Below are 27696 nucleotides of genomic sequence, written 5' to 3'. Positions count from 1 at the left end.
GCAAGATCCCCCTAGGTCTGAAGCCAGGAACTTCATTCTCCTCTTTTGACTTTGACAACTGAGCACTTCTAAATGGGAGAATATATTCTTTTTTTTTTTTTTTTTTTTATAGTTTATTTTTAATTAGTGAGTCAACGTGAGGGTACAGTTACAGATTTATACATTTTTGTGCTCATGTTTCTCCCTTACAGAGTTTGATAACCCATCCCTTCACCAGTGCCCATGGGAGAATATATTCTTATGGAGAGGGCAGGTAAAGTTGACAAAAGTCAGTTGCAACTTAAAGAGAATTCTCTTGCAAAATATCAACTGAACTATAGAGTTGGTGGCTGAGCAGGACAACAGCTGTAAATTTCGGATTCCTGTGCTTCTCCAGAGAGGGGGGCTGGAATGAAAGCAAGAAGCCACCTTTGCATTGAGGGGACCTCGGAGGGCTTAGAGTACATGAAATGTCATATATCTGAGCTCCTTGGTCTTATTTATTACCAGCTCCCACTAAACCAAATCAGCCAGAATAAAACCCTGCACATCTCCAATGTCTTGTCATCTGTCTCATAAACTATACCATCTACTTTGGTCTCTCATTTGTCCAAATTCCCTGACCACTGCTCCAGTACCTACCTCTGGACTTGGACTTCCATACTCAGTCTCCATGGGGAAAGAAATGGATTTCCCTAATGCTCCTGCTCTCATTTTTTCCCCGGGGATTTGTATAGTGACTCCTCTCAACTGCTCCCCACCCGCCATAGGTCCTTCATATTCTTGGCCCCATAATCATGAGTCTTGTCTGGCCTTGAAAGCTGATTCCCAAATATTGATCCCCTTATTGCATATCGTAGTATGAATAAGTTGGAGATGAAGGAGGAGGGAAGTTGTGTTTCATGGAGACTTTGACAAAAGCTATTTGACTGTTCTCTGCGAGAGCCTTTGTGGCCAGGTCAAACGGAACACATTTCGCTGGATTTATTGTTTCATGCAATTTTCCAAAGAATAAGCTGTGTTTGGCTCTTTCTTATGCATAGGTCAGAAAGATAGTAAAGGGGATAAGGCATTTTCCTTACAGGCAGCTGATCCCAGTTCAATTCTTGGGATCATCTATGGTACGGGTATGGGAATAGCCCAAAAACAAGGCAAAAATGTCAAAGGAATTCAGATTTTGCATGGCCCATATCTATGAATGGGCAAATAGCCAAAAACACATTCAACCAGACATGCATTCTCTATGTCAGTAAAATGTTTTCCATGTGCCGTTAAGGTGTTCATGAGGCTCTGAAATAGAAACACACAAACACGTATTGGTCTTAGTTTTTATCTGCAACAGAACTGATCCTTTAAAACTGATCCTCTATAATTCAATAGAGAATTGTGAGACACAAGCTAAGTGTGTAAGTGTTTTTTTTTTTAAGATTAAAACGAATATTATTGAAGAACGTATGGTTTTCCTTAAAAAGAAATCACTTGTTTCCAGCCCGGAATTTACAACATAGTTTTGTGGGACTTGATTCTGTCTTAAAATAACCCAGGCAACCAAAAGTACATTAGGAGTTCTTGTAGTCTTAAGGCTCCTTCAAAAACCTTCCCTGAAACTGTGGGGGGGAAAAGCTCATGTCTGTTAGGATGAGAGACACCTTTGTTTATAGAAAGTTAGGGTTGTGGCAAAAGCAGACACAAGCCAGGAAATTTCAAAGTTAATGGTGGTGCTTGTAAGCTAAAGGGCTTCTGGTTTTCCACAAACTCTGGATTTTACAGACCAAGTCGGTTTTTGTTTTCAACTCTCTGGCTTTTGTCAACTAAAGTCATACTCACACAGTTATTTAAACACATGTCTTTGAACTTCCTTAATTCGAGAAGTGACCCAAAGGTTAATGAATGTTGTAAAATGCTTATTGTTTGAGCTAAGAATTGGCTGCACTTATTGACATCTGTTCCATAAGTCTCAGAGGCAGGCACGAAGGGGGCTATAAACGCCACAACCTGGCCCTGGAAACCTACAGCATTTTCACTTGTCATGCCCACCACACTGACCATTCTCAAAAGTCAGGACTGGCGATCTTTCCTTTTGTGCCCTGATTGAAAATTCCCTAATTTGTGAGTCCCTTTATCAAAAACTCCAAGGCCTAGACAATGCCCTGGGTTAAACAAGGTTAGATAAGGGGGCATATTCTTACCCCCAGGTAAGAATAGAATACTTTCGGGGAAGCAAATGTGTGCCTGGAAAAGAACAGAATAAAACAGTTCTCTCTTTAGAGAGAAAGAACAACATAGGCAAAGAAGAGAATAGGAGATTGTCACAACGTTATATGTTAAGGGTGACTGCTGAGGTATCTCAGCCTCTGAGTGGCTCTCATGTTGGAAACAAAGAGGAGGGAACAATATTGTATTGAATAGATGGGCAGCCTGGGGTCTTCCCCATGGCTTCCCAGGCAACCCTAAAGCTTGAACAGTCCTTGTGTGTTTGTTTGTCTCTTTAAAGGCCAGATGGGCGATAAAGTTGTAAGCAAGTCCCAATGAATGGCAAGAAACATAGCAAGCAGACTCCCCAGGAAGTGGAAGTGGAAAATACAGAATTCACTATCACCCCAGGTAGCAGTCTCCAGGCGAGATGCATCTTTGTTTACAGGCATCCAGTAGGATGCGTCAGAGCATTTTTCTAAATGGTATGAGATCTTTATGCTTCTGAAAATAACCCGCTTGCATATTGGCAATGGTCAATTATATAACTAACCCACAAAGCAGTGGAAACTGGATTTGTCAAAGAAGCTTTATTACAAGTATAGGAAGAAGGTTCCCTTCAAACCTCCTTATAATCGTCGTGAGCTCTATCCACTTTATTTGTGAAGCTTAATTTGTGAAAAATCCTCTGTCACATATTTAAGAAGAGCTTCAAAACCACAGATGGAGTTAATTCAAACATTAGAAAAGATGATTGCACTGAGTTTTGTTTTCTTTTACATACGCATGAAACTTAGTACTTTTTAAAATGCACTTGTTAACAATACTGTCAGAAAGACAAATTCTCACATGATTCCTATTCTTTAATACTTCAATTAGCTGTCAGTTCAGAATGACCTGAAATTCATCCAAATAGAAGTGTGAATGCAAGCACACATATATGCATGCTCTGTGTGTGTTTGGAGTAAGGAAGTATAATGAGGAACAGGACCTATTTTTTTCATCACTGAAAAGCAGGGCACTTGTGGTGAGTCACATGGATACAACAAATATAGCATCGGTGTCTAATAGTGGCTTTGACCCAGCCACTCGGCACAGATAACACAGTTAGCAATGATTAAATCATAGAAGTGCTATTTGGGATCTAACATTGCACATTTCCCATTTTACAAAAGGCTAGGGATGTTAGGCATCTCTCATTAGTTAAAACTCACATGTAACGTCTCACCTGAAACAGTTTTCGATGTTGATATTTTAAATATTCAGTTGATGTTTGATGTGTTTGAGTGACACCAAAGGAGAAAATCACTTTCTTGTTTAAAGATTTAGGAAACTAAATCTCTTCATAGCTGCCTTCTTTCATCGGTTCATCTACTCTTTTGGTTCCTACCCAATATGTCATCTAAAAGCATAATTTTGCCTCTATTCTTTTCTTTCAATAATTTCCTTGGGGATCTCATTCACTCTCATAGCCTGGAATTCTACCTGGAGGCTGACAATTCGCTGACACAAATGTTCAAGTAGACCAGCCCGTTCTCGAGGGTGCAGAAGACGGGGGAGGAGGGGAGAGGGCTGACTGCTTCCTTCCATTAGGCAAGGTTTTTTTTGAGTATCTGTAACAGGGATTCTCTGCTGGGTTGCATGTTAGGATAACTGGGGAGCTTATAAACAGATCCTGATGCTGTGATCCCACTCCAGGGTGAGACCCAGAGACTGGGGGTAGGAGTGGGGATGTTTGAGGCATTTTTTGTTTTTAATTTTTGGACCACACCCAGAAATGCTCAGGCATTATTTCTGGCTCTGCACTCAGGAATCACTCCTGGTGGTCCATGGGGAACCCTATGGGATACCAGAGATCAAACCCAAGCACCTACCCATTGTACTATCTCTCCAGTCTTAGAGCAAGATATTTTTACATCTATTTACTTTTTACATCAGGCACACCAACATGATAACAAGGTTCCGGGGTGGGACACAGCACATAGATGCATGCGCATCCCTTGCTGGGGAGATTTTACATATCTCCAGGTAGTTCTAATAGGTGTCTGGGGTTGAACTCCACACTCTTACTCTGTGAAGGACACAATAGACAGCTGTTGTGAATTTGGTTCCTTCACGATGCTTAATATTGAGGAGGAATGACCGAAATGCAGGATCAATCTCAGTCTACTACTAAGATCACATTAGGCCCTTTTGATCAATAAGACCTCCTTGATGACCTATTCTAAAGGACTGTCCACTTTGCTCTCATTCTGTACCCAAAGAGTAGGTAATTCCGCTCAGGACACACACAAAAAAAACCCTGAATTGTGTGTGTGTGTGTGTGTGTGTGTGTGTGTGTGTGTCTGTGTCTGTGTCTGTGTCTGTGTCTGTCTGTCTGCCTACCTGCCTTTGAATCATACCCAGATGTTGATTCAAGAGGTTACTCCTTACTCTGTCCTCAGAAATTACTCCTGGTGGTATTTGGGGGACCATATGGGATGCTGGAAATCAAACTTCTACTTTCACTAGCCCAGTGCCTGACGCAGAGTGGCTACCAGGAACTCAGCCAGGATGAAGGAATGGGAGATGCTGGCTGATGACGGGGTTAATGGTATTTTAGGCAGGAGGGATCATAAGAATGAACACAAGAGTGTGGGACATACATGTGTGTTGAGTATATGGACTGAAAAATAAGGAAAGTAAAACTGATAGAAACAGAAGACATTCTGCCAATACATGGGAAATAACTGGCAACAGGAAAAGTAAGTCCTGAACACTCAATTAATAATAGCAACGAATGCCAGCATTTGAACTTCACACCTGTTAGGATGTGAAATCCGTGCTGAAATTAAAATATTCAGTCTAAGAAAGGAAATTGTGTTTCTGGAGTACAAAAGGAAATGTGAAATGAATTTAGTAGCTCTATAGAATGAAAATATTCAATATTTAAAAATTGGGCTGGAGAGGGAGTTCAGTGGGTAAGGTGCTTGCATTACATGTGGCTGACCTAGGTTCAATCTCTGGTACTGCATGAAGGTCCCAGAGCATCATCAGAAGTGATTCCTGAGCATAAAACCAGGAGTAAGTTTTAACACTGCTGGATGGGCCCCTAAGCAAACAAACAATCCTCCCTGGTATATTTGGAAGTTAATTTAGGTGAAGATAGTGAAAATGAAATTTGGGATTGGTGGTATAGGTAGTTGGTTATTGGACAAATAGCTGGAAATCTAGAAAAGACTTGTTCAGAGTCACTTTAAGATCTAGGGATGTAACTTGGTAATAAAGCACTTGCTTTGCAGGTTTGAGGTCCTGGATTTGATCCTAGGCACCAAGGGAGAAAAATCTATAGATACTGTATATCAGATAGTAGGAAACCAGCTAACCTCTTTTTGAAGATGTGGCTTCTCTTGATCTATGCATCAAATTTTTTAAAAATAGAAAATTATACCTAGCACATTTTTCAAATCTTGAAGCAGTGAGTAAAAGAGGTATTAAAAAGAGGTATGAGCTTGGAGAGGTAGTATTGGAAGTTAAGTACTTGCCTTACATGTAGCTGACAGTGGTTTGATCTCTGGGACCATGTGGCCCCACAAGCTCTATCAGGAATAACCCCTGAGCACACATCCAAGAGTAGCCCTAGAGTACCACTGGGTGTGGCCCCCAAAATTGTCCCCCCAAACACAAATATATGGATGGATCAGTAGAACTCATTAGGAGAGTTAAAAGATCTTGGTTTCAGTCCTGTGACCATGACTTATGTGAAATAGAACCAGTTACTGATAGAAGAGTTAGTCAAGCACAGGTGAGGTGGAAGAAATAAAGTAACCACTATTCTGTGACCTACCTCCCAATCAACATCTCTCTGCAGGAAAATGAGAGTGAAATCCTCCCATACTCCAAAAAAGTGTGTGCATTTATTTCAATGTCACTTAAAAATTCCATTAGGTCTCCTCCCCATTATTTCTCTTAATTTATCCTAAAAATATGACATTTTTCAAATGAAATATTTGAGTCACTTTTATGTAGTGATAACAAATTTCAGAGGTAAAATTATTCAGAAACATTCTATTTTACCAATTGTCATAAACGAATCAGCGTTAACGTGAAAACACTTCACAGTTCTCTTTTCTTTACCCATGGACTGACTTCTGTCTCATAGACACTTCAGCTTTGTGATAAGATCATCTTTGACATTGATATATAAAAATTAATTTCCTTTTGGATAATTGCTGTGAATTAAGTGGCATACTTAATTCAATTTGAAAACAGTTATTTCATAATTACCAGAGCCAGGCACAGTGCTTAGCTATGGAAAATAAAAAGAGCGCCCCTCGTTCCCAGTTCTCAAAGCCACAGGATGACTTGAACAAGGTTGGGTTGAATGGCTGGTATTGAAGAGCTGGATTCAAAAGCATAAAGTGCTCACTTACCAAGTGGGCTCTAAGTTAAACTCAGTATTCTCACGTGAAACAATATTCGCCTACACTGATTTTTCCAAGGACCAGGATGCAACATATGTAAAATATGTCCGTTGATACCTAGTACATAATGAGCATTTCACAAATGTAAGCTTACTTCTTTCCTCCCATGATGGTATTTAGTTTCATGGGTTTGCTAATTAGGTACAGAATTTTTAAATTAACTTTTTACATACAAAATACACTCTCATTAATTTCGAATGGTGCCTGTGGAAGGCTAATTTGGAGAAGTAAAATCTGCAACCTTCCTCTTGCTCAGCCTCAGAGATGCCAGTGAATTCCACTCATTTCCAGGGATGTTTTTGTTCCAGCTCCCTTTCCTCCTAACTTCCCCTAATGGTGATCTGATGAGCAGTGATACCCGCAAAGGCTCTGTATAAATAGCACATGGGGAACCTGGATAGAGATGTCGCAGATATTTAATTGCTAAATAATCAAATGTTAGTTATGATATTTATACAAGTGAATAGTCTCTTAGCCCTACAATTGTCTTTCTATATTCAAAAATAGGGAGTTGGAAATTACTCAGGAGAGGAAGAGTATGGTATAAATGTAAAGTGAAAGGGAAAGAAGGGATTTGATTTTATTTTATTGATTTTAGGGCCACACTTGGCAGTGCTCAGGCGTTACTCCTGGCTCTGCACTGACAGATCAGTCCTGGCAGTGCTCTGAGTACCATATGGGATGCTGGGAATCAAGTGCCCTACCTGCTATACTATCATACTATCACTCCAGCCCCAAGGATAAAGGGATTTTAACAGCAATTTGAGCTATTCACCTTGCAACAGGCATCTCCTGGGGAACCTGCAGCTAATATAACTGGAAAATCCTCCTTACTGTATTCCACCTTGGGAATTCATGGCAAATATTAACACAGGCAATGAATTCTACCATATCTCTAATAGCAGGCTTAGAAAACTCAGAAGTCAGAAATATAGAACAGGAGTAGATAAGGCACTTGTCCCGCATGCAGCCACATCAGCAATGACCCTAGTTTGAATCTCCTGAACCACATATGATCTTATGAGCACCACCACAGGTTACTCCTGAGCACTGAGTCAGGAACAATTCTGACACCTCAGGGTGTACTCCCCTCCAAATATTGTTGTCCTAGGGCCACAGAGATAGTGTAGGGGTAAACAATTGCCTTGCAAGAGGTCAGCCCCTGTTTTATCTGCAGCACCCCATATGGTCCCCGTGAGCACTCCTATTTGAGCACTCCTAGGAGTGATACCTGAATACAGTTAGGAATAAGTCCTGAGCACCATTAGGTTTGGCTCAAATGTTTTCACCCTCTCCCCCCCAAAAGAAAATCTGCCTAATATTTTTAAACTCAGCAATTCTGTATGTAGTGGAGAGAGGAAGAATTAGTTATGATCCTTTAAAATCAGTATCAGGGGCTGGAGCCATAGCACAGCGGGGAGGGCATTTGCCTTGCACACGGCCGACCCAGGTTCGATTCCCAGCATCCCATATGGTCCCCTGTGCATTGTCAGGAGTAATTCCTGAGTACAGAGCCAGGAGTAACCCCTGTGCATTGCCGGGTATGACCCAAAAAAGCAAAAATAAAATAAAATAAAATAAAATAAAATAAAATAAAATCAGTATCAATATCATAAAACTTAGAATCTGTTGGATTATTGATTTCCCTTCTCTGCCACCAAAAAATGCATTCTTTCTGGTTCTCCATATCCTTTTCAGTGATTCTTCTTGATTCAAGGCAAGACATCTGACAAGTATTCCCAGTTTATCTTCTGTATATAGAAAAAAAAATCATCACCTTTTCTCTAGGAAAAACAAGAGCTAAGATTGAAAATTGAAAAACAAAGACATTTGGAATTTAATTCAATGATCTAAAACACCCAAATTTTGCTTCAGAAACAAGGATTTTGTCTCATTTCTGTATATTCCATTTTGCCTTTGTTTCTTTTGTTGTACAATCTTAAATGAAATCTGTTAGCTTATTCTCAGGAGGGCAAAGTCACTGTCAAATTGGAAAAATGGGCCAGGAAGATAGGTCAAAGGGTGGGGCACATGCCTTGCATACGGACCCCTGGGTACCCGTCTCACCACCCCCCTCTCACCAAGCATCACTGGGTGTGGCCCCCAGGCACTGGTGTGTCTCCACACTCAAGAAATTCAAGGACAGAGAGATAGTACAGGGATCCCCAAGAATTTCCAAGTGCTTCTGAGGGCTTGGAGACCCCCTCAGCAACATCACTGTGAAAGGATAACCCCCACCACAGGGGCAATGGGTTTCATGCAACTCCTTGGGACCAGCACTCACCAGCCAGCCCAGGCAGCCAAGAATTGCTGGGAGGGTCCCTCTGGGCCTCTGGAGCACTGCTTGAAAATCTAAGGCAGCACAAGGGACTTCACAATAAATTCAAAAGAAAATTCTGTCATAATTTCTGTAATTTAAAAAGTTTGGTAATAACTTTCTATGTCACACTTCAGAGACTATGGTAGTATTCATTTTTAACCTTATCTTAGGGTGGTGCTGTTCTGTGGTCACACTCAGAAGTGCTCAGAGCATCCTTCTGGCTCTGTGCTCAGGGATCACTCATGGTGGTGCTTAGGAGATCATACACAGTGCCAGGAATCAGAGAGTCAGCTGCCATGTTCAGCAAATGCATTTACTCTTATACTATCTATCTCTCTAGTCCCTATATCTTTAGTATATTTGCGAGAAGTGCTAGCAATATTACATTTCCCTATATCAAACTAATAAGGTCCTTCCTAATTAATCCATACACAATTCTAGGTAAGAATACCTATTATCCATATGCAAATGAATGCATATATATGTATGCATGTAGGTGGATAGTATTATCCTTATCGAAAGATCATGGTTAACAAGACTACATAGTTAGACCAAGATATCATGAAAGTAGAAAAAAAGAGTTAATTGTGCCAAATATAACTCTAAAACAAAATTAAATGTCCTAGAAATCATTCTTTTTATGAATAAATGAATTCATACATACAATGCATCTTCATTAAGCAGGCATTCTCTTTAACCATTGTCTTCTGTTGTTTAGGAGCTTTGCTAGAGAAGATTACACTGCTACAGAAAAGTTCTTTTATTCCTTTTCTTTTTTTGCTTTTTAGGTCACACCCGGCGATACTCAGGAGTTACTCCTGGCTTTGCACTCAGGAATCACTCCTGGCAGTGCTCAGGGGACCATATGGGATTCTGGGAATCGAACCCGGGTTGACTGCGTGCAAGGCAATTGCCCTACTGCCTCTATTAAAATTTTTGAACCAATTTGAAATAAAATACCTTTATGCTTCCATTTGGTTTTGGGGCGGGGCGGCGGGGGGGTGTTGGTGGCTGCAGTTTTAGGCACTCCCAATGGTGCTGAGCATGGGAACCGAACTGGAATCACCGCGTGAAGACAAATGGTAAATGCTCCTACCATCTCTCTGGGCTTACATTTTATGTGAACAGCCTAGCCTTTACCCAAGTTATTCCAGTGGTAAGGGGCATTTTGCTTTGAGCCTGATCTAATCTCTCTCCCACATAGAAAGACTTTTTCTAGGAAGCATTGGAAAGCTTTCTTTTCTTTAGTTCCTATAGGATCTTCCACAGATTAGGGGGAGAAAAGGGCAAGGAATTATTAGCTGCTGTGAGGTATACTGAACCAAAACAAATAAGGCATATGTAAAAAAAAAAAAAAAATTAAGGAGGTGGGGGTAAAGAGACAGTACAAAAAGTAAAGCACTTACTTTGCATGAGGCTGACCCCGGTTCAAGTCCCAGGCACGACAGTTTCCCAACTGGTTTACTCCTGAGTACAGAAGCCAGATATAGTCCCCGAGCAAGCAGGTGGTGGCCCCCAAACTCAAAACACATAAAAGAAGATTTAAAATTGGATGTAAAAGGAGACAGGAGATAGTACGGCAGATAAGGCGCTTGCCTTGCATGTGGCTGACTAGGGTTTGCTCCACAGCACCCCGCATGGTTTCTTGAGACCCACCAGGAGTGATCCCTAAGCACAAAGGCAGGAGCCAGCCCTGAGCATCACCAGGCATGGCCCGAACACCAAGACAAAAAGAGGTACATGAGCAACACGCAGCCCCGCTCCCGTTTCCTCCTCCGTGGGGAACTCCGAGTGTGCGCATGTACGCCTTCCAGTCACCAGCAAGGCTGCTGGCTAACAGGGTGGTCTTTGAAACCCAACCATTCTGAAGTGCTTTTCTCTTCAGACTCCTCTTGCACTCCATCGTGCAGCACAGTGACCTCAGATCCTCCAATGCAAAAGCGTTGACAGGGTTCGCTTCTTGTCGCCTGGTCCACGAGTGCTCTACTGCACCCCACCGTCTCATTTCCGCTGCACCCCCCACGGCGATTTCCAGTTACACATGGAGAACAGGAGAGACACCTGCCCAGCCTCCACTCACAGCTGCATACACCCTGGCCACACCACGAGCACCATTCTGCCAGAGCACACACTTCTCCAACACCACCCTCTCCAGGGACACAAAAACCGGCCATCGGACCCAAAGCACGAGACGCGCAATTTCCACAAGCCTCTGGATCCAATTCTTGCTTCCTACAGAGGAGAAAAATACCTACAGGAATGACACTGCCTGTTCAGTGGCCACTGAGTTAGCAGATGACAAAGAAAACGCTCCTCCCAGATCATCCGTTTTCGGCTCCTGGGACAGAAGGTGAACACAGGAGCTCTCGCCATGCCACTTGCTCTCCAATGAATGTGCTTCTCTGAGCCCACCCCCCAGATCAGCCCAGCCAATGCTGCAGAACTTTTTTCCTTTCTTTCTTTTTTTTTTTAAATAATAGTACTCTGTCCCTGTAGACTACGAAATTGCTTCCTAAACATGGTTATTGGGATGTGAATCTCACGTTACTGTTCTATAGCTTGGTGAAGGCTAGACTGAGGCGTTGCCTCTTCCCCAGTTCTGTCTGGGGTTTTGCAGTGGCTGACACAGACTTACTAATGTAAAGGATCAGCCCTCGGTGTTGGTAAGAGAACTAGAAAGACGAAAAAAGAACCAGCCATTAAAAAAGGAAAGAAAAAGGGGAGTTAAAGATTGCTCCAATGCCCTGACGTATTCCACACACACTATTGAAATATTGATAAATATTTTATTGTTATTCCAGGAAAAGCTTTTAAGACAATACATAAGCCAGCAATTATGGGGAAGGGGTGTGCTACTGAGGAGAAGGTAAACTCACAAGAGCATGTTTAATGAATGGGGGCCCCAGGCAGCAACCGCCCCCCACCCCGCACTCTTTTTGTTAACAACAGAAAACACAAATATCTCTGGTGCAGCATTCAGTGTAATTTGAATAAATCAGAGGCATTTGGTGTCTGTATACTCATTGGTGCATTTTTGTCTAACAGTGCTCCAGACCCTGACCCATAAAGCGCTGCTGGATAAAGGCCTGGCTGGAAGAAACCCAAGGACCAACTGTGAGCTCTGGGCCCACGTTGAAACTGACAGGATCTGCTAACCCATTTTGGACTGGGACAGTTGAGGCAGAAATTCAACGTCACTGCCTTGTTTAAATTAAACTGGGGGATTTGCAGACTTTTACGTTAACTGGGTTTGTTGGTATAAAGTTAAAGATATTTTGGTTTTCTTTTTGTCACATACCAGTGCTACCTTAAATATCTTCCTTATAGTCAGTACAAAGTATTGGGGTGTGTGTGTGTGTGTGTGTGTGTGTGTGTGTGTGTGTGTGTGTGTGTGTGTGTGAGAGAGAGAGAGAGAGAGAGAGAGAGAGATGTTTATATCTCCCTGCTGTAAGAGGCCACTTACTCATATTCATCAACGAACTGCTTGGGGCCAAGGAGATAACAGAGCTGGTAAGGTTCTTGTCTTGCATGGGGCAGACCCAAATTCAAGTTCCTTCACCTCATAGGATATCCCAAGCCTCTGAGCTTCTGTCAGATTGGATGGTTGAGCACACAGCCTGGAAAAAAGCCCTGAGTGTGTGGCCCAAACACTCTAGATGTAACCGTAAAAAGTGAGCATTAGCAAACAATGGGTTTTCTGGAATACCCAAATAATCATTCAAAGGCCCGCAATTCTCTTTTAAGGTATACATTGGTATTATTTGCAATTTCACCTAAAATTTGAAATCCAGTCAATATTATTGCTTTCAAAATCACTCCACAATGTATAAATAGTCCTAAATGTGGCTGGGGCTGAGATCTTTCATTCATTGCATTTAAATATATACTTAAAAAAACCTAAGTAAAAATTTAAAACACTTTCCCTTCTCAGTTACAGTTTAGTGAAAAAACAAAACAAAACACAACCTTTGGCATTTTTTCAAAGGCCTATGAAGAGGCCACCATCATAATATCTTTCTTTTTCTTAAATAGCCTTTAAATAAATAAATGAGTCAGTTAAGAAAGGCACTTACTTGAATTAAAGTGATAATTCTGCTAGGACATCAGGATAATTAATTGTGGGTGGCAGAAGTTTTAAATTAGGCTAAATTAGCAATTCAAGTTTATTTATTTTTCACTCACTCCACTGCTGTAATTAGAGAAGCTTTTGGTTGCTCTTGAAATTGTGCCTTGTCATGGAATATCTTACCTACATGTTTCTTATTTTTTCAGTTTGTAGGTTTGGCTTTGAGACCATACCCAGAAGTGCTCAGAGATTACTCTAAGCTTTGTGCTCAGGCTTATTCCTGGCTCTGCACACAGGGATCACACCTGGTGGTACTCAGGGGAACATAGAAGATGCCAGGGATCGAACCTGGGTCGGCTACTGACTGTATTATCACTCCGGCTTCATACCTAAATACTTTTATGGGAAGCCCTGGGCCATTTTTAATTACCAAATAGGAAATAATACAAAACACATACATGATCAATCTATCCTCTTTCCTACTACACACACACACACACACACACACACACACACACACACACACACACCACATTATGCCTCCTATTTCACACAAACACACACCACACTCCCCCTCTGTTTTCTTTACAACCCTGAAATTTTCCTCATGAATAGTATACTGTTCCAATTTACTTCACTGCCTTCAATGTCAAACCTAAGCTTATTTTAGTCCCAGAGTTTTATTCCTGGTAAGCACTTTCAAAAAATAACTCCAAACAGCCTTCAAAAATCTTTCGTCCGTGGTACCTGCACCAAGGACTGAATCAGCCACAGTTCATCAGCAAATAGGTTTCACTAAAAGTGGGTGGTCTTTCTTGCATAGCAAGTGTTTTAAATGACTTCTGTGCAAAGTCCTGGAAGACAGAGCTGTAAACTTGACATCAGCTGAATAACGGAACAGAGGAGCTTCGGGAGACAGAGAATCCGTAACACGCTTGGGAGAATTCTTCAGTTAGGGTCAAAAACCAGCCGAGAAAGTAATCTCCTCATCTCCATCTGCAGATGTTCAATACAGCAACGGCACAAGAAAAAGTTCTAGAGAAGTCATTTTCTGCCATTCACTTCACTGACACCTGAATACCTCTAGTCATAGTGTTCTGGCTGTCAAATGAAGGCAATGAAAACAAATACGGTTTTGAAAGGTACATGATTGGCCACTAAAGCCTGTGCCCTGAAACGCACACAACCGAGGCTCTTGAGACATTCACTCCATGGCATCCTGACATGAAGACTCAGCATCAGATGCAGGGATTCTGCGATCACACCGTCACAGGCACTGGAAAAATGTTTCGTTCAGCTCATTAACTCCATCTACCTCTTGTACCCTTTCACAAGAGTTCTCTCTCTCTCTCTCTCTCTCTCTCTCTCTCTCTCTCTCTCTCTCTCTCTCTCTCTCTCTCTCTCTCTCTCTCTCTCTCTCTCTCTCCTTTCTCTGGTTTTGTTTTTTTCATTAACCCTAGGCTTTTCTCTCACCCATGGTTCTAAGCACAAAAGGATCAAACAGCCCACTTCCTGCAGCCCTAAATAAAATAACAGTCTTGTCTTCACAGAGGTGGACATGAAATTGTAATCTGCAAACCCCCCACACACACCCCCATCCCTGAACTTCAAAGCAAACACTGCTGGGGACGATGCAGCAGGGTTAACACGTTCCCTGTCTCCCGGTCTGGAACATTTAAGTGCAGAACAAGCCCAACAAATAGGCAATCGTTTGCAGCAAAGGACGCAGACTGTGCACGAGCCTAGAGGCTATGAAGAATTCATGCTGGCTTTACCTACCGGCATTGTCCATGTCTCAGGAGTGGTGAGGCGAGTTCTGTAGCCTGGCAGCCGAGAAGCCCCGGCTCTCCCCCTGGCTAACGGAGCACCCTGCCCTTCTGCTGATTATCAATCCTTGCTGGCACACAGAGCATACTTCATGCACTGTCTGCAGGAGACACCGCCAGGAAATTTATATCTCCAAGGATGACAAACAGCCATTAGCTCCATTACAGGCTGATTAAGAGAGACTGAGCCTATCAAGTGGATACTTGAATCCACTGGGGTTTTTCACCTCTGTTCTCAGCAAAGGAGGAAAAAAAAAAGAAGAAGAAGAAGAGGAAGAAGAAGAAGAAACCACTGCAAGGTTGAGTGTATTGCACATTTCAGAAAGGAAGTGCAGAATGCAAAATGCATTTCCAAAAGATGCCAGAGCAAACATGAGCAGGAAGGAGGCACTGATAAATTAAAAGGTAAAAAAAAAAAAAAGTGGGGGATCTTTAAAAATAGGATAAATTACTCTGTCTTAGGGACTAGTCTAAATGTGGTCCAGCCTTTATCACTGACATCATTCCATGACTTGGCAACTTTTCCATTTAGAATTTTAAAGTTGCTGCAGTTATTGTTGTCGTGAGGGGTAAGGGAGGGCAAGGAGGAGGAAGCAAGCCTTTTAAAACAAAGGAGCTCTGGGGCTGGGGAGATGACACGGAGGGTTGGAATGCAGGATTTGCATGTGGAAGATCCAGATTTGACTCCTGGAACTTTATCCCCCAGGCTTCTCTGAGCACAGTGCTGCGAGTAGCCCCAGGGCCCCGCTGGGTGTGGCCCCCAAACCAAATGACAAAATAAATTACAGGCAACCTTACATATTTCTACTCGAAGAAGCTCATATTGTCATTCCATCTTGGCTACATTTGCATCACAGTCAGTCCTTCTACTTCCACTTCCTGTAGGAATTTCTGCCCACCTCTCCAGACAGAGAAATTCAATGGAATTTCACTAAATGTCACCATCAACAAAGGAAGTCATTGTTAAAAAAAAAAAAAGTCAGAAGAATGCCACAGCATATGGTACAACCCACAGTCATCGAAGTCACTTAGATCTGGGGATTAAGAAAAATGTGTTTACTAATAGAAAAAATATATATATTTCATGTCATTTAATTTGACCTTGTCCGGATGACTTCAAAGCCAAGTCAAATTGCTAAAGACAATAGGGCGAAGGGGTGGGCAGAGGGCTGAAGAAATTGCATGCCATATTCTCGGGCCCTGATGTCCTTGGAACCGTGGGCATCACAACTCTGTATTTTCTGCATTTTCTCAGATATAGTAAAAATCATCTGACCTCTGGCCTGATGAAGACATAGCACAAAAAGGATCTGAAGGTATCGCTTCCTGAGTTTTTAAAAAGCAGTTCTTCAAAGCTGGAGTGATAGCTGGTTGCACGTGGACAACTCAGGTTCAATTCCAGTACCCCATATGGTACCCCTGAGCCCACCAGGAGTGATCTCAAAGCCCAGAGCTAGGACTAAGCCCTGAACACAGAAAGATGTGACCCCTCCCCCTGCCCCCCAAAAGCAGGTTTTCTTGTTGCATTCCCCCACTCCCCGAGTTGTTAAACTTGAAAAACAGTTCATTTATTTAAAGCCTTCCCTTATGCTACTGGAATTCCTAGTGACAAAACTTGCAAAGGATTTATAATCTTCTCTTTTATTTCAGCAGCTTTCTTATAAACTTGAGCTCCGTTATTGTGTAAGCAAAATACCTGGTGCAGAGCTGTGCAAATAGAGAAATATATTCCTCAAAGTTGAATTTCTCAATGGTTTGGTCCTTCAACTTTTAAATCCCCATTATTTTAACTGTCACCCAAACCTGAAGATATGTCAATCTACAAATTTCAAAAACGCAATCGTTCTGCATATATCTTTAAAAATTGCTTGGATCCCTGAAGACTGAAATCATTGTGGCTTTCATACCTCACATCTACTTGTCCTGTTTAAGACTTCCAGTTACCTAGAGTTAGTGTCATCAGCAGAAAATCTAGGGCAAATGAATTATTTTTTTTAAAAAAAAAGAAAAAAAGAAAGAGTTCACAGGAAAATACTCAGGGAAGATGAAAGGAGAAAGTAAATCCTTAGGCCAGAGCTAGTGCAAGGGCTGATTAAGGCATCTCCTTGCGTGTGGTCAATTCTGGTTCAATCCCTGACACCACATATGATCCCCTGAGCACCACTAGGAGTGAACTATGAGCACAGAGCCAGGAGTAGCCCCTAAGGACTGCCAGATGTGGTTCAAAACTCCACACACGAGCAAACAAATAGAAAGTACATCATGAATTCTGAGATGAGGTAAGATATAGCTAAGGAGTGTTTTCTGTTGTCGGTAAATATTGACTAAAATAAATCTACGTATGTTGTCCCTCTTTGCTGTGATGTGGGGAGCCCACGGCCCACTCTCCACGGCTACTTCCTCTATGCTCAGAGGCCACATGGACCACTGCCAGTGATACTCTGGGACCTGTGCAGTGTTGGGGCTCAAACCAAGGCCCCAACATACACACAGCAGATGATCTGCCACTCAAATCACATTCCTGGCCCACACAAGTATTTATTTATATTAGCTCTGTGCAGAGGCCAAAGCATGACTTTTGGTTATTATTTTGTGAGTGTGTGGGGTGTCTGAGAGAGAATCCAGGGTCTCACTCTAGTTAGGCATGTGCTCTACCACCGAGCCACGTCCTGGTCCTGACTTGATTATCTGTCGTCATATAATCAGTCCACAAATTACCAATGGATTATACTGCAAATATTTTGTCCTTTGGGGCATTTAGAAATGACCTTTTTAAAAAAGTAAATCCTAACTGCATTCTAAGAACAGACCATTGAACACAGTTTAACTGTGTGATTTACAAAGGAAACAATCATAAAAGCCAGACTGTTTTGAGCATCGTCAGGCTGTTTGGGTTGAAGTTTGTTTCCAAGATGCACTGAGAGTCACAACCTAACTTGACATCTACGGGAAGCTATTCCTATCTCACTTGGAGTGAACACTGTGTTTTGCTACAGAAACATTAATGCTATAGGGCCTGAGTGATAGTACAGCAGGTAAGGCACTTTCCTTGAATCAGGCTGGCTCAGGTTCGATCCCTAGCATCCTATATGATTTCCTCAGCACCACTAGGAATGATTCTTGAATGCAGAGTCAGAAGTAAGCCATGAGTATCTCTGGGAGTGGCCCAAAAATAACAACAATATAAAATATATATTACAGGTAAGAAAGATCTCAGCACAGTGAGTAGGGCATTTGCTTGCACACGGCTGACCCGGGTGGTTCGATTCCTCTCGGAGAGCCGGGTAAGCTACCAAGAGTATCCTGCCCACACAGCAGATATGCCAAAAACAGTAACAAGAAGTCACAATGGAGACATTACTGGTGCCCACTCAAGAAATAGATGAACAAAGCTACAGTGCTACAAAAAGAAAAATCTATCCAAATCCTGTTGGGAATGGTATATGCTATGTAGCATTGTAATCTATTAGCATTCAAAACCCATTTGAAATTCTGAAACCCACCTCACCCCTAGGGTTTCAGCTGAGGGTTACTTCTAATTTAGTTTAAGGAGTGAAAAATGCCAAAATATGACTACCGAGTAGGAAGGAGTCAGAGGGAGGAGTCAAGCTTGCTCCTTTTCTTGGGACTCAGAATCTACTGGTAATCTTGGTGAAATTGGAGTCACCTGATGCAACCGTCTGATCAAGAAGGGTTAGGAAGTCTGTGCTTGGAGCCCTCCTTGTGCTCCCAACAAAGAGTAAGGACAGATAAAATACTAAATAGGAGGTAGCTGGGCCTGAAAGCTAATAACCATTTCCAGGATCATGGAAAGAGCTGACCAAGGCTCTCCCTGCTGTGTGCTGTCCTCAGAGTATAAAGGCAGAGACAGGAAGCAGGGTGCTGGGCTGCATAAAGCAGGAGTGGAGATCTTGCAACCAAGAACAAAGTCAGCTTCATTCTGGCTCCCTCCAGGCCAAGACATCACCTCAGAGAAACCCAAACTACCATGTGTCCTAGGAAAAGCCAACTCAGGGAGATCGAAGGACCAGAGGGAGCAGGAAGAGGCAATTTCAAACCATAAAACTATGAGAATGAAGAGCCAACATGCAAGAGGTAAATAAGTGAAAGCCTCTACTAAATGAATATACAAGCTCACTTCCCAAACAGCTTGACAGCTAAATTTAGAAATAAAAATAAAATTAGTATAGAGCTAGTGGAGAGATACTATAATAGGTAAGGTGTTTGCCTTGTATGAAACTGATCTGGGTTCATTCCCTTGTACTCCATGCAATGGGGTTCCCCCAAACTCCCCCCCAACGAGTGATCCTGAACACCACCAAGTGTCACTGCCAAAACAAACAAAAAGTACTTATATATGTGCATATATGTATATGTATATATGTATATTATATATATGTATACACACACATATATGCTCAAGGCTACTCTCCACATGTTTGGACAAGCCTCATGCATGAAGGAATCAGCAGAGGAACCCAGGTGTGAGGGACCTGGGGCCGAGATCTCCAAGGCTGCTCGTATCGGGACTGGGTCTCTTCCACCCAGATCCCCCATTTTCCAGTAGCTAGGCAGTCACAGCCAGAAACTATCCCCGGCCCAGTGTAATCCCATCAATAGCCAACATCCAGAGACTATAAAACTAAGCTCCTGGAAGAGAGTGATGCAGAGTCTCTTGTCTCCGCACCTGGCTGTCTTCATCTAACAGCCTAGTTTTTCCTCTTGGAGAACCTGACAAGCTACCAATCGTCTGTTGCTGCACGGGAGAGCCTGGAAGGCTCCCTGTGCTGTATTCATATTCCAATACAGTAACAGATATATACATACCTCTCGGAGAGCCCGTCAAGCTACCAGAGTATCCCACCCACACGGCAGAGCCTGGTAAGCTACCCGTGGTGTATTCAATATGTCAAAAACAGTAACGATAGGTCTCATTCCCCTGACCCTGACAGAGCCCCCAATCATTGGGAAAGACGAGTAAAGGAGCTGCTAAAAATCTCAGGGCTGAGTGTAATAGAGATGTTACTGGTGCCTGCTTCAGTAAATCAATGAACAACGGGATGATGGTGACAGTAACACTATAAAATAACAGCAATATACATGATAGCAATCTTACACAAGTGTAGGATAACATTGGGTTTGTCCTTTTAGCCTTGCTGCAGAGAACTTAGTTTACCTTAAAGTAATGTCCTTTCTGTATGGACACAGGAAGATGGTTAATTTTATACTTTGTAACTTGGGAGCTGATTGACTTCAATAATATTTACTCCTGGGCATCTGCTTTCTCAACTCAATTGACCTTAGTTCCTAGTACCCCCAAGTCAGGGTCCCGACAAGGGACAGAATGGACCCAGGGCAAGCTGACCCTGCCATCAAAATGGCCAAAATGCCACAATACTCAACTATTAGTTGAGAGCATGATCACAGACAAATGCTGCCATGATCCAAAAGTAATGACGAGACTAGGACCCTGCTGGGGTTAGGAAGACTAACGTGACCCGAGGACTGTGGTCTAGGATATATAGTGAGATATATATCCTAGATAAGGATATATCAGGAATAACCAAACTTTAAGTCTGATATATCTCTTACTGTGCTCATACAGAATGACATTGCTAGAAATATTAGAAGTAGATTTACTACAACTATTTAAGTGGATTACTAGCTGAGGAAAGAAGAAAGTGACATACCCTTGTTTGGATCACACCTGTGAGCGGATTTCCTAGTACTCTGGAGTAATCTCCTATGAGATTTTGTTAATCTCCTAGAGGAGTGGTCTTACCCCTCTTTGTTGATTTGTTAATGTTCAACCCACCTTTGTGTCACCACCCTATGTGATTGCTATATAAACTAAGACTGTTGGGAAAGAGAACAAGCAGCAGAGAAGTCATAGGAGCAGAGAAGATATAGAAGCAGAGAAGACACAGAAGCAAAAGAGAAGACACAAAAGCAGGGAGAAGACACAGAAGCAGGAAGAAGACACAGAAGCAGAGCACAAAGAGAAAGAGAATCAGGGAGTCTCAGAAGAGACCAGAGGACAGATGATAGAGACAGAGAGAGGTTGGCAGAGACCAGAGGAGAGACTACAGAGACAGAGATAGAGAGACAGACAGAAGAGAGCACTGTGGCACACACAGAAGCAGAGCACAAGGAGGAGCCATACCGATCCGCTCCATATACAGCGGCTCGAAAGCACTGAATGTGAGCGGGGAGAGAGAGAGAGAGAGAGAGAGAGACAGAGAGAGACATAGAGAGAGAAAGAGAGAGAGCCCCTCCCCGAGAGCTCGAAAACAACACAGCACATATCACCCCCTTCCGCGCGTGCATGTTTGTAGTTTTTACACACGTTTCTGATAAAAATGTTTAGCATGAAATGTTTACACCATTTTCTTTATAAAAAACAAGTAGAAAAATACAAATTAAAACCAGGTGGATATGGGGCAAAGCTAGATGTATATCTTGTGTACACAAAAGATAAATATATATATATACACACATACACATATATGACATGTATACATATATGTGTTATCATTAAACTTTTTTATTTTTTCAAAATGGAGATGTGGAAATTATCTCATAAAAAAATCTTAGAAATGAGTCATGCTATATAGACCACTACAGATCTCTCCATAGCAATCCTAGATGCCAGAAGATAAGACATTAAAGGAAAATCATTGTAAGCCAGCAGTTTTCAGGGGGCTCCATAGCCATCCAATGGAAAAGCATTGATTCTTTTTCGACACAGATACAGAGACTGATACAAAAGGATGAAAAGTAAACCTGGGCAAACAGAAGCAAAGACAAACAAATGGGGCTATATTAAATTATGAAGCTTTTGCACTGCAGAAGAAACGATCAGAATTTTAAAAAAGACATTCCACAGACTAAGAGAAAATATTTACCCACCATCTATCTGACAGAAGATGAATTTCCAAGATATATAAAGCACTGGTAGGGGACCAGAGTGATAGTATAGTGGGTATGGTGCTTGCCTTGTACACCGCTAATTCGGGTTTAATCCCTGGCACCATAGGGGACCCTCCTGAACCCTGTGAGGAGTGATATTTGAGAGATAAACCAGAAAGGGATACTGCTGAGTGAAGTCAGCCAGAGAGAGGGGGACAGACACAGAATGGCCTCTCTCATATGTGGCGTGTATAAAAACCCACAGTACGGGAATGACAAATGGCCCAAAGCAACAGAATCTAAGAACTGGTCTACAGAATGGAACTTATCAGGACTGTTAGGTGTAAGAAATGGGGTGGGAACAGTGAGGCAGGGAGAGAACGGTAGAGAGAAACAGGCACAAGAGTGGAAGATCTGGCGTTGGAATGCTGTACACATGAAGCCCTATAGTATTGTAAAAACTGTCAATCATAGTGGCTAAAAAAAAAATTTTTTTAAGAAAGAAAAGTGAACCCGAGAGATAGCATAGGGATTAGGGCGCATACATTGCATGTGTGTGGGACTCCAGTTTTATCCCACGTACCCCATGCCTCACCCCAGCACGTCAGGGTCCCCGAGCCCTGTTGGAGTGGTTCCAGTGGTCCTCTGCATCTCAGCACCTGAACAGCGCTGCATCCTTGCACCCTCCCTCTGGACCATCCATCCTGACCAACAGGTGACTTCTGGAAGTGATCTCTGGGCTCCCCCCACCCCAAAGTAAATTTAGAGAAAAGCCAGAATGGTAAACAAGGATGAAAAAGAAGATGACAGAATATATGAGTGCACTTAAAGAACTATGGGTTGTGAAACAGTCATCTTGTAATTAACAGAAAAGGCATCAAACTGAATAACCATAAGAAAATCGGTCCCAGGCAAGGTTAAAAAGGTTCACTGACAACTGAGGTGCATAAACTGAGAAGAAAAATATCGAGTTGAGTAGATTCAGGTTCAGAAATAATTTCAGGTGCTAAACTGAAAAATTTAGATGCTAAACTGGTCAATTTATAGTTAAATATATATTTTAAATATATTTTAAATATATATGTTTAATATATATATAATTTGGCAAACTAAAGAGGTAGTATAGGAGTTAAGACACTTGCCTTACATATAGCCAACCCCAGTTAAATCCCTGGCACCACAGAAAGTCCCCTGAGCTCTGCCAGGGTAGTAAATACTGTGACTACGCAGAATAGTCACGAAAAGGGGGCCATTAGATGAGCATATTCTTGGCACACATGGGGCTCTGACTTTGACTCACTACACCGCATGCTCCCCGAGAAGTGCTTGGAGAGGGTACCCCAGAATTATACCTGGCAGTGCTGGGAAGACATATGGCCTTGAACAGGCTACTCACCCAGGAACCCTGAGCTAATTCTTTGACTTCATCCAGTAAATTTTGAAAGCTTTAAAATGAACAATTTCATCAGACGTTCAATTCATTTACTAAAATACAAAGAAGCAAATTTCATGCTTTTGTCCTCTCACAGAGTTGCACAGTATTCCATTGTGAGTGAAGTCAGCCAGAAGAAGGGCAGGGATAGATACAAAACGATCTCTATCATGTGTGAGACTTGAAGATACACAAAATGGTAGCAACAGAAAATAGCAACTGATTCTCAGAATTGAGTTGGTGAGTTTAAAAAGGATGGAGCCATGGACTTTTAGATATTGATTTTGTAGCCTGCTGTTTCATTATGCAAACCTATTGTTTCTAGTTTTTTGTAGAGTATTTAGTATTTTCTAAATATTGTATCATGTCATCTGCAACTAGTGATACCCTGACTTTTTCCTTTCCTATCTGGATGCCTTGATATCTTTTTCTTGCCTAACTGCTATGACAAGTACTTCCAGTACTTTATTGAATAGAAGTGGTGAAAATGGGCAATCTTATCTTGTGCCTGATACTAGAGAGTTTTTCCCACTGAGAATAATGCTTGCTGTGGGCTTGTGGTGGATGGCTTTGACTATAATAAGAAAAGTTACTTCAACTCCCATTTTATTGAGTTTTTATCATGAATGGATGCTAGATCTCATCAAATGCTTTCTCTGCATCAACTGGTATGATCATACGGTTTTTATCTTTTCTTTTATTGATAGTATATTATATTGATTGATGTGTAAGTGTTAAACCATTGATGCATTCTTGGGAGCATGAATCCTACTTGGTTGTGATGTATGATATTTTGATGTTATTGGAGTCTATTTGCTAGTATTTTGTTCAGGATCTTTGTATCTGTGTTCATTAGGGATATTGGCCTGTAATTCTCTTTCTTGTGCTGTCTGTCTGCTTTTGGTGTCAGGGTGATATTTGCCTCTTAGAAACTGTTTGGCTTTCCAAAACACAAATAATGAAAAAGAAGAAGAAATATTTTTTAAAAATTCCTATTCACAATTGTGCCTCAGAAAAATCAGAAAATCAAGTACTTTGGAACCAGCTTAACTACAGAGGTGAAGGACCTGTACAAAATAAACTATAAAACACTCCTTTAAAAAATAGAAGAGGATACTAGGAAATGGAGACACACCGCTGCCCATAGATAGAGAGGATTAACATTGCCAAAACAGCAATACTACCCAAAGCATTATACAGATTCAATGTGATCCCTATAAAGGTATCCATGACATTTTCCAGAGAAATAGATAAACCACTACTGAAATTCATATGGAATAATAAACCCCCACAAAAAGCTAAAGCAATCCTTGGAAAAAGAAGAGGGGAGGCATCACCTTCCCCAACTTCAAACTGTATCACAAAATGGTAGTAATCAAAACATGGTAAAGACAAACCAACAGACCAATGGAATAGAGTTGAATATCTTGATACAGACCCTCAGATATATGGCCACTTACTCTTTTATAAAGGAGCTATAAATGTGAAATGGAGCAAGGAAAGTCTCTTTAACAAATGGTGCTGGGAAAACTAGACAGCCACATGCAAAAAAAAAAAAAAAGAACTCAGATTGCTCTCTAATGCTAGGCATAAAAGTCAGATCAAAATTGGTTAATACTTCAATATCAGACCTGCATCCATAAGGCACATGGAGGAAAATATAGGCAAACCCCTCCATGATATTAAAGCTAAAGGCATCTTTAAAGATGAAACATCACTGACCAACTTCTGGAAACAAAGATAAACAAATGGGACTACACTACACCAAGAAACTTCTGCCCTCAAAAAAAAAAAAAAAACGGTGAATAAGACACAGAGACAGCCCATGGAACAGAAAAATACTTACCCAATAATAATCTGATAAGGGGTTAATATTCAATACATATAAGGTACTGGTAGAACTTTACAAGAAAAAAAATCCAACCCTGGGGCTAGAGCAATAGCACAGCGGGTAGGGCATTTGCATTGCAAGCAGACGACCCAAGTTCGATTCCCAGCATCCCATATGGTCCCCTGAGCACTGCCAGCGGTGGTTCCTGAGTGCAGAGCCAGGAGCAACCCCTGTGAATCGCCAGGTGTGACCCAAAAAGCAAAAAAAAAAAAAAAAAATCCAACCCTACCAAAAAATGAGAAGAAATGAACATCTACATGATGGAATACTATGCAGCTGTTAGGAAAAATGAAGTCATGAAATTTGCTTAAAAGTAGGTGAACATAAGTCGAAGGCCATGTGGGGGAAGGGAGTTGCGGGCTGAATGAGGGCTAGAGACTGAGCACAGCGGCCACTCAACACGTTTATTGCAAACCACAACAGCTAATTAGAGAGAGAGAACAGAAGGGAATGCCTTGCCACAGTGGCAGGGTGGGGTGGGGGGGAGATGGGATTGGGGAGGGTGGGAGGGACGCTGGGTTTACGGGTGGTGGAGAATGGGCACTGGTGAAGGTATGGGTTCCCGAACTTTGTATGAGGGAAGTATAAGCACAAAAGTGTATAAATCTGTAACTGTACCCTCACGGTGATTCTCTAATTAAAAATAAATAAAATTAAAAAAAAAAAAAGTAGGTGAACATAGAGAGTATCATGCTGAGTGAAATGAGTTTGAAGGAGAGGGACAGACATAGAATGATTACACTCATTTGTGGTACAAAAAACCCCACATACTATGAAACTAATACCCAAGGACAGTAGAAACAAGAACCAGGAGGATAGGTCCACAGTTGGAAGTCGGCTTCAGGTACTTGGGCAGAAGGGATAGAGAAGAAACCACTATGGCAATAATAATTGGAAATAGTAAGAACTGTGGACTGTAGGGAAAGGAACAAACATGATAACCTCTCAGTGTTTGTATTGCAAACCACAATGGGAGAGAGAGACAGAGACAGAGACAGAGACACAGAGAGAGAAAGAGAGACAGACACAGAGACAGACAGACAATTAGGGATATTGGCCTGTAATTCTCTTTCTTGTGAGAGGGAAAGAGAGAGAGACAGAGAGACAGAGAGAGGGAAAGAAGAAAAGTACTTGCCACCTAGGCAGGCAGAGGATGAAGGAGGGAAACTGGAGACACTGGTGGTGGGAAATGTACACTGGTGAAGGAATGGGTGTTAGAACACTATTTAACTTAAATCCAATCATGACCAACCTTGTAATGTATCTCACTGTGATTCAAGAAAAAATAAAATAAATAATAAAAATTTTAAAAGAGAAAACTTTTGTAAAAAATAATAATTAATAAAATCTGACAAAGTCACAGAGAAATGGTGCCCCAACAGGGAAGTATTACTTGTCCCCCCTTTTGTGCAGGATACAGGAGAGCAATAAACCCAGCTGTGCTCAGGGCATACTCCTGGTTCTGAGTTCAGGGATCACTCCCTGCAGGCTCTGGGGACCATATTAGGTACCAGGGTCATCCATGTGCAAGGCAAAGCCCTCCCTACCCAATTCCTTATTCTAATAAAAGCAACAGACCTAGTAGATTCGTAAGAAGCAAATGACATCAAAATGTATTTCTTGGGCACAAGTCTAGATAGAGTACCTTGGTCCCAAATTGTAGCCCAGCATAAACACGAAATCAAACCTGTGGGAAGGAAGCCAGCTCTGTAAAAACGAGGGGACAAGATCTGAGAATCACAGTGAAAATTCACTCATCAAACACTTTGACGACAAACAAGCTGTCTATATCTCAGGTCCCAGGAAGGTCCCTCCTGAGGTCATTCTCACTTAAGAGAACACTGATGGACTCTCTTCCTTTATCTCCAGGAAACAGCACAGATCTAGATCCCCCATCCTGAGATCTCAGGTCTTCTAATAGAAGATCTATTCACAGAAAATAGCACAAAAATGGTAGTCATACTTTTTGAGCATCTACCATTTACCATGCACCATGTCTAACTCCTTTCTTATGCGTTATTTTGTTTAGTATTAAACAATAAGGTTTAGGGGCTGGAGCGATAGTAAAGAAGGTAGGGAGTTTGCCTTGCATGCAGCCAACCCGGGTTCAACTCTTAGCATCCCATATGGTCCCCTGAGCACTACCAGGAGTAATTCCTGAGTGCAGAGCCAGGAGTAACCCCTGTGCATTGCCGGGTGTGACCCCAAAAGAAAAAACAATAAAGTTTGATATTATTATTATTATTATTCCAATTTTATTTATTTTTAAATTTTTGCTTTATGGATCACACCCGGTGATGCTCAGGGGTTACTTCTGGCTCTGCACTCAGTATTCACTACTGGTGGTGCTTAGGGGTTCATACGGAATGTCGGGGATCAAACCCTGGTCAGCAGCATGCAAAGCAAAGGTTCTACCCACTGTACTATCATCCAAGTCCTATTATTTCATTTTTATCACTGTTACTGTCATCCTGTAGGGAGCCATTTTACCTTACTGATCTTATCCTGTCACTATTTGTTTAATCACTAGCTAACCCCATGCCACACCTAGCAAAGGTTGCCACTCCTAATCTTACTGATCTTATCCTATCAGCATTTGTTTATTACTAGCTAAATC

At 41.8% G+C, this 27696-nt stretch overlaps 1 protein-coding gene across 6 annotated transcripts in view; it reads right to left on the bottom strand.

The window, feature by feature from the left end:
* PHACTR2 (phosphatase and actin regulator 2) overlaps positions 1 to 27696 on the bottom strand; it is a 292400-nt gene that overhangs the window by 189075 nt on the left and 75629 nt on the right. The window contains exon 1 of one of the 6 annotated variants that reach the window (XM_055135558.1): positions 14801 to 15144. The exons of the other annotated variants lie outside the window; for them this stretch is intronic. Within the exon in view, the coding sequence (XP_054991533.1) occupies positions 14801 to 14813 (13 nt within the window). The 5' untranslated portion in view covers positions 14814 to 15144. Of the gene's footprint in view, positions 1 to 14800; positions 15145 to 27696 lie in introns of those variants that run through there. 6 annotated transcript variants of the gene reach the window in all.

The sequence above is a fragment of the Sorex araneus genome, chromosome 4, assembly GCF_027595985.1.
Source record: "Sorex araneus isolate mSorAra2 chromosome 4, mSorAra2.pri, whole genome shotgun sequence".
NCBI lineage: Eukaryota > Metazoa > Chordata > Mammalia > Eulipotyphla > Soricidae > Sorex > Sorex araneus.
Note: the sequence above shows the minus strand (reverse complement) of the source record. Positions and strands in the feature narration are given on the sequence as shown.